This window comes from Muscardinus avellanarius, assembly GCF_963383645.1.
Source record: "Muscardinus avellanarius genome assembly, chromosome: 1".
In the NCBI taxonomy this organism is placed as follows: Eukaryota; Metazoa; Chordata; class Mammalia; order Rodentia; family Gliridae; genus Muscardinus; species Muscardinus avellanarius.
Window position 1 is genome coordinate 218,660,507 of NC_137786.1, and position 8,098 is coordinate 218,668,604.

The following is an 8,098-nucleotide window of genomic DNA, read 5'->3' on the forward strand; positions in this document are numbered from 1 at the left end:
CGACAGGCAGGGGAGGGCAGGAGGGGCGGTTCTCTGCTCTAAGGGAGGAAGTGGGCATCAGGAGCAGGAAGCGGGGCCGGGGAGGGACAGGCCCCTTTCCTAATGAGAAATGGTCGTTTTGTTTTTAATCCTCTTATCTTGCAAAAGTAAGACAGTACAAAACTACAATCAATACCCCGGCCAGGCATCCATCAAAACGCTGGCTGAGCTGCGTGCTGGGGTACTTCTCCTCGTGGGTGCCCCTGTGCGTGCGTGAATGCGTAAGTGGGGTGCTTGTAAACATCATCACCGTCCACGTGGAGCCCCACACCCCGCGTCAGGAGGGGTCGGGGCCCAGACCCCACTCACGCGCCCCCTGACCCAGTGCTTCCCTCCGGAGACATAGTGCAAATTTCAGAGACAAAGAGGGGCAGAAGGGCACGGGAGGGGCGGAAGGCGAGGGGAGGGGAGATAAGGCAACAGAAAGGTCCCCGCGGGGCCGGCTCAGGAGAAGGGGCCGAAGTCCCGCTCCTCCACCAGGCTCACGGCGGGGTTCTTCAGCTCCTCCTCCGACGCGGCCATCTTGTAGCCCAGCTGCGCCAGCACCTGCTGGCAGGCGTTCTGGGCGAAGGCCACGATGTCGTAGGAGAGGCGGAAGCGCCACTTCTCGGCCGTGGCGGCCGAGTTCCGCACGGTGCCGTACTTGTGCTTGCCCAGGGCGGGGTCGCCCCGCGTGTTGTTCTGGATCCAGCGGGCCACGCGGCTGTGCAGGGGGATGCCCAGGAAGCCGTAGATCTCCTCCGTCTTCTTCATGGGGTTCCTGGCCAGGTCCTCGTAGCGCACCAGCATGTACTTGCCCTTGAGCCAGGCGGGCCGCGTGAGCCCGGTGGACACGGAGTTGGCGAAGTCCTCGCACACGGTGGTCAGCTGCGTGGCGTCCAGGTTGTAGGGCTTGCGCCCGGTGCCGTACCACAGCCGCCACAGCCGGTAGGTGTCGCGGAAGGTCTCGCTGCGCGACGCCAGGATGCCGCGCGGGTCGCGCACCAGCTGGATGACCTTGAGGTTGAGCCGCGGGTCCTCCACCAGCGCGCGCAGGTCGCTCACCTCGGGCACGCGCACCGTCTTGATGGCCACGTGGCCGCGCTCGCGGCAGGCCTCGGCCGCCACGGTCAGGTTGAGCAGGCCGCACTTGCGCACGCAGTCCCCCTCCTCCAGGACCAGGTCGGGGCCGCCCGGGGGGTCGCACACGGGGCGCGAGCAGAGCACCCGGCTGGCCCCGCGGCGGAAGACGCGGTCGGTGGTGTGGTTGACCGGGGGCGGCTTGATGTAGTTCTCCAGGAAGTAGAGGTCGCAGTCGTAGAGGCTCCGCAGGAGGTCGCGGCTGGCGCCCAGCATGACCCTGCGGTCCGCGGGGCTCTTGCCCTGCGTGAAGCGGGGGATGAGCGTGTTCTGCACGTGGTAGAGGGGCTCGAACAGGTAGAAGACGTCCAGGTGCTGGTTGAAGAGCTGGCCCACGAAGGAGGAGCCGCTGCGCGTGGTGGCCAGGATGAGGATGTGGGTCTTTCGAGAGAGGTTATAGGTGAAGGTGGGGCCCTCCTCGCACAGCCTCTCGGCCAGCCCCGACTCGGCCAGCCCTGGACAGGTGTGGAAGGACTTGGCCGTGAAGGTGCGGATGGCGGTGTACTGGATGGCTATGGAGGCGAGGGCGAGGAGGAGGACAGCCTTCCAGGAACATTGCATGGCTGGGCACCTTCATGGGGCTGCTTCTCCAAGGCGCGAGGTCTGTGAGCAGAGAGAGCCGGCGGTCAGGGCCCTCCTCCAGTCTCCAGAGCACCCCAGGAACGCCCAGCGGCCTGCCCACGGCTCCGGCGCCTACACCCCTAAGGCCTGTGCAGCATCTCACTACATTTTTCCACTCTCTAGGGGACTTATGGGAGCTTCGGGATCTGAATAAGCTGATTGCCTGCACCCCGAGATCCAACCTGCAGAAAGCTGCAGAGGCTTCCTGTTAACCTCTCAGGCTCCGAGTCCCTTTAAGAACAGTAGCCTCTGCTATGTAAGAGCCTAATCCCCCAGCTCCTACACTTACCGAAACCTCACCCACTGCCTGTCGCCCCTGCTGGCCTGTGCTCGGCCACCAACACCTTCCCCAGGAAGTCATCTGTCCTCTGTCCTCTGCCCACTGGCAACTCGTCCCCACCAGCTGGACCAACTTGTGGATGCGGTGACCAGCTATTTCCAGGTGTGGAATCTAAATCCTGGGAATGCCCTAGAGACAACCAGCCCGGGGCAGGGGCAGGTGTCCCAGGGCTGCTGAGAAGCATCCATTCCCAGAACCTGGGGGTCTGGTCTTAGCCATGGAGCCACATGATCCTCATAACCACAGGGTGAACTGGCCTGCAAAAGGGATCTCAGCTCAGGGAGATGGGACCTGGCTCCTCCAAGCCCATTCCCAGGGGAGATTGCTTAGCCTTTAGCTGTTCTGTCCACAGAAGGGGATGGGGAGGCACCACAGGAAAGCAGAAAAGGAAGCTGCACCAGGAGCCCAGGCCAACGGGAGCGTCTTGCAGGTGCCCTGAGGGAGGCCAGCCCAGCTATCAGGCCCTGACAGCACTGGAGCTGCTCCCAAAGCCAACAGAGGGGGTCTCAACACTTACCAAAGTGGGGCTGCTCAGGACTGGGCAGTCTGCATCCACCAGTGTCCCCAGGCCTAGCTGGCAGCGGTCGTCCAGAGGTCTGGGGCTGTGCAGCAGCAGCCTGCAGAGAAGGCAGAAGTTCTGAGGGCGGGGTTGGGTGCCTGGTGCCCCGCTCCCCATGCTTTCTCTCCCATGCCCGGTGCCCCACATCTGACCCCTTCATCCAGGCAATGAGGGACCTGGATGCTCTCCCCCATTTATCACTGACTCCAGGTCACCAGCCAACCCCGAATTCTGGCCCTTTGTGCCTCACTCCTTCACCTCCCTCGCCCACCCACCTTGCCCTCCCAATAAGCCATGGGCCCTCTGCTCTCAGCAGGGCCCAGTGCACAGGGGGCTGGTGAGCCTTCGTGCCCAGTTGACCTGGGGCTCACACAGCCCAGACAGGCTGGACATTTAAGATCAATGAGACAAGGCTGACCTTTTAAAATTCAGGTTGTTTGGTGATGTGGGTGAGAGGGGTGTAGACAGCAGGGCTGACTCCAGGCCTCTAGGTCAAAGGGCAGCTCCAGGGATAACTGGGAAGGGGGATTCTTCTTCCAACCACACTAGAAAGAGGCCAGCTACCTGAAACCCCAAAGCAGAAGTGAACCAGGGAGCGTTCCTGACCTTACACGCCCGAGTAAGACCTCCATGATCTGAGCATTATTTCAGTAACCATTTATTCAGCGTTTCCCAAGTGCTAAGCCCTTCTCCTGCTTCGACTTGATTTATTCTCTGCAAAACTTTTACTTGGAGCCAGTATCAACTCATGGTGAGCAGGCCAAGCACAGGCCCGGCAGCCGCTGGAGGCTGCGTCAACCTGCCAGGAGGCTCTTTCCCTCTGTAGGGACCTGACTTTCTGTTCCTCCAGCTGAAAGGTAGTTGGCCTTCAGATATGCCTTCAATTAATGTCCCCAGCACATTGGCGAATCAGCATGAGAGGGAGGCGGGCCTTTAGAAGGAGGGAAGAGTCAGGTAAGCTGGTGATTCCTGAGACTTTGAGTATATTCTTCCCCTTGCTGTTTGTTCATTTGTTGGTTGCTGATGGGGCGAAGCAGAGAGCTTTGCAAATATCCTGGCCGCGCCCTGATATTTGGCATGACTCGCTGGGGGTCAGGTGTGTGGGTCCTCATGTCCCAGAGCTGTGGAGCAGCCTGGCTTGGCACACCCAAATTCTGGCACCATGTGTACCTTATGAACCCCTCTGGGAGGCCAGGGTCCTCAGTCCCATTGTGTAGATGGAGAAATTAAGTCTCAAAAACTAAGGAAACACATAGAAACAAGTAAAAACTAACGGAGACTTCGCCGGGTGTTGTGGCGCACGCTTGTAATCCCCGCACTTGGGAGGTGGAGACAGTAGGATGGCGCAGGTTCAAAGTCAGCCTCGCTGGCTTAAGAGACCCTGTTTCCAAATAAAATATAAAATAGGTCTGGGAGCGTAGCCCAGAGGTAGAAGGGTTCCATCCCCAGTACCACCAAAATAATAATAATATAATAATAATAGTAGTAGTAGTAATAATAATAATACAGAGACCTCAGTCCCTCGCATAAGATTCAGGCCAGTGCTTCAGTCTCTATCTCAGCTGCAAGCCCCAAGGGAGGAAAAGGAGCCGCCAGTGTCTGCGGGCTCTTAGGAGGTGACCAGTGCCCGGACTGAGATGCCACTGGCCTGCTGAGGCCCTGGGGAGCCCTGTTCCAAACAGAATTCCACTGCTAGCTCCCGGAATGGGTACCAAGTCACCAGGTGGCAGTGAACAGAAAGGGCCACAGCCCGGGCTCTTGGGAGCCTCTTAATGTGACCAGAGGAAAGGAGCGTGGCAGCCACGACTGCATGCCACGGCAGCCTCACCACGCAGCCGCAGAGGACGCTGCTCCATCAGGGGGCGGGCACTCCATCAAGTGCCCTCTGCTTGGAGCCTGGCCCTGCCAAGTGCAGGCCCGCACTGCCCAGGGCCCTGACTGGAGTTGGAGCACCTTTCCAGAGGCAGCCGGCAAGGAACGCCGTCAACACTAGTGCCAGCAATTCGTTCTTAGTTACTGACTCGCGATGCCGCTTCGGTCCGTAGTATTCACAGACATCTATCAGCCACCCAACGTGGCCGGCACTGTTCCAGAGACCACGGTAAGATAACAGCAAGCAAGGGCACTGATGACCCTCCTCCCAGTCTCGTGCTCCCTTCCCAGGCCTGCGCTCAAGGCCCCCAAGGTTGACACCAGCGCAGCCACTTTACAGAGAAGGGAGCTGAGGCTCCTCGTTGTGAGATAACTTCCCAAGCGCACACCTCAGGAAGGGGCGGGGCAAGATGCTGGGCCAGGCTGGAAGCCACAGTCAAATCCTCTTCCTGGATCCATTCCCTAATCCCACCCTTATTTCTCCCCCTTTGGACTCTACCAAAACAGGAAAGAACCCCTTGGATAATCTTCCCCAAACTCTATTTCTTTCTTTTTTTATTTATTTATTTATTTTTATTTTTTTTTTTTTGTGGTGCTGGGGTTCCTGGAAGCCCTTCTACCTCCGGGCTACACTCCCAGACCAATTTTATACTTTTTATTTAGAAACAGGGTCTCTTACGCCAGCGCAGCTGGCTTCGAACCTGCGCGATCCTCCTGTCTCCGCCTCCCAAGTGCAGGGATTACAAGCGTGCGCCACCACGCCCGGCTAGGACTCTATTTCTAAAGACAAAATGCACCCCAGGATTTTCCTCCAAGAGGAGCGTCTTGCCCCAACTCCTCTCCACATCCCCACCCAGAGAAACCCAAGGCTCTGCAGACGACATCACTCCTGAGAGGGCGCCTCCGGGGCGAGTGTCTGGAGCCCAGCACGGGCATCCCCGCCTCCCAGGAGGGCAGAACCAGGCCATGGGAATGGGGTGCCGGAGGAAGCCAGACGCTCCTGGAAGCGCCCTGCTCTCCTGCCAGCCTGGCAGAGCCAGGCCCAGGGCTGGCCAAGCGTCCTTGGTATTCCGGACACATCTGCCCTGGAAACCGGAGGCCCCAGGGCCAGGTCCTGCCGTTCCCAAGGGAGTGCTGGCCATGGCAAAAGAGTCCTCAATGCCCTCGTCCTGCAAGCCAGGCGGTTGAGCCCAGGGCCCCTTCCTGGGCTTCCAGCAGCCTCTGGCATGGCTTCCCACCACCGCCAGTGGGTTGGACCTTGGACTCGGAGCCCAGGATCCATCCTTCCTGTGGGAAGGCAGGGAGTCAGTGAACTCCCACGCCCAGTAGAAAGCGCAGACTCCAGTGTCAGCCTAATCCCGATGACGGCCCAAGGGCGAGAGTAGAGAAGAGCTGTGTGTGACAGAGCTGTAATGCAGAGCTAAGGGCTCCAGTCATGTCGGCCTGGTGTGCACATGTGGGTGATTCACCAGCAACCCCTGTGCCTCGGTTTCCCCATCTGTAAAATGGGTATGACCATAGTAGTGGTTGTAAGGGTTGAAAAACTTAAGGTATTTAGTCAATGCCGGACACTTACATAACGCTGCCTCTCGCTTGGGACATGGGCTCTGGTTTCATTGAACCCAACTAAACCACTTGGCTAGATTCTTGGGACCTAGGTTCCTTCCTCTCTTTGTGGCTTTGTCCTCACCGGCAACATGGGGATAATTATAACAAGGCTGTTGTGAGGACTAGTTAAGAAGGTGCCTGGCACAGGGTGAGCACCTAAGACCATCATCACTGATGCCTGGCTTGGTTTTGTCTCAGGGAAGCACCCAGCACAACTCAGCCAGGGTCTGCCTCTGGCGGTGAGACATGCCTTGCCCACCACCCTTCTTCCAGGCCCCTCTCCCTGCCTGGAACATTCTCTGCAGAGCCAGCACAGTGGCTCCCCTGCTGCCCTCTAGTGGCCGTCCCAGCCCTGCATCGCCGCTGCATTCTGAATTCTGAATTGGGCGGGCTGCAGCCTGAGGTGAGGAGGCGCCAGCAGGAGGAAGCAGATGTTGCAGGACCCGCAGGACCCTGTGGTGCGATGAAGTATGCCCCCCATCCCCGGCAGGCCTCTCTCTGTGGCCCCTCTCGCCCTCAGCCAACACTGAGAGGCCAGCACAGGCAGCCCAGCCTCATCCCCCGGGCCTCTCCACCCTGGCCTCGGCGTGCTCCGGCGGGGAAAGAGACAAGAAACCGAAAGTCACCGGCGAGCAGCCCACGGCTTCTGCCTTTGCCTGGCTGGGTGACCTTGGGCCCATCCCAGTCCCTCTGTGCCTGGGCTTCTCTGCAGGTGCAGTGCCGGGAAGCCTCCCAGCTCTGACACCGGGGTTCTATAACCTCGAGGAAGTTCATAGCCCATTCTCAGAGCCAGTGGGACCACCCTCGCAGCAATCAGGGGCACCCCCAATATCAGGGGGAAAGTCTAGCCACACTCTAGAAGAAACCGAGCCGGGCCTCTCAGTCCCAGACTCAGCCAGATCCCTGGCCACCGCCCCAGGGGGGCCCAACACCCACGGGCCCTTCCTGCTCAGTGGGAATCCTGTGTAACCCAAAAAACAGCTCTTTACCTTCTCTGAGCCACAGGCCCCTTAGATACACAAGCCCTCGTGCTAGAAAACGCCATTGTGCCCACGATTTGACACACAATCTAGAAATTTCTCAGAATCCCTGAAGCCAGGCCTGGGCACTCCCTCCCTCCCCCAGAGGCCTAGGCCTCTCCCTAGAACACTGAGATAACCTGCCTCTGCCCTGCGGTTGTCTTTTCAACTGACTATACCAGAGATGGCGCCCTAGACGTACTTATACTGATGAGGATAGACACCCAACACACAGGACCGAAAGGGCCAAAACGCACATTTACTGCTATGCGACCATTTCTGATCTTTAAAAAGACACAAACAAGCTGGGTGTGGTGGCACACTCGGGAGACTGAGACAGGGGCATCATGGCTTTGAGGGCAGTCTCAGCCAGAGTGAGACCATTTCAAAATAAAAGTAAAATAGGGCTGGGGGTGTCCGCGCAGAGGTAGAATGCCTCTGGGTTCAGTCTCCAGTACCACAAAAAGGAAAAGGACAGGCATACACACGTATGTACGCGTGTATATGTAAACACATTTCTGTACATAAGGACCACTGCAAGCACATGCGCTGAACTGTAGGTGCCCAGAGGAAGGGGGAGCCGGGAGCCTGGGGAGGAGGGAGGGAGGCACGGCTTACACAGAACCTTTGGTTCAGTTTGAGTTTATTAACTTTGGGGGAAAGAATGAAGCCATCCGTGTGAGAACTGGAGAGGTGACTGGTGACAGGGCGGGGCGCTGAAAACCAGCCTGGCACCTCCCTGAGCATCCAGCCTCCAGGGCACTGCTGGCCAGCCCTCCCCGCCCCTCCCCACCTCCAAGGCACCCGGGTGGAAGTCACCACCTTTCCCTGGCACTGGTTCTCCCTGCTCCAGGGGCCGCTCGGGACAGCAGTCCCTGGAGACCGCTGGGACAGAGCAGGACTCGGAGGAGCTCTGGGGAC

General features: G+C 58.9%; 1 protein-coding gene across 1 annotated transcript; it reads right to left on the bottom strand.

Moving 5' to 3' along the window:
- Window positions 1-483: 483 nt before the first annotated feature.
- CHST1 (carbohydrate sulfotransferase 1) lies at window positions 484-1,719 on the bottom strand (the record flags this gene model as incomplete). Its single annotated transcript, XM_080710806.1, has 1 exon — window positions 484-1,719. One exon carries the CDS (start codon window positions 1,717-1,719, stop codon window positions 484-486), a length of 1,236 nt encoding a protein of 411 aa, XP_080566932.1.
- Between the last annotated feature and the right edge of the window lie 6,379 nt (window positions 1,720-8,098).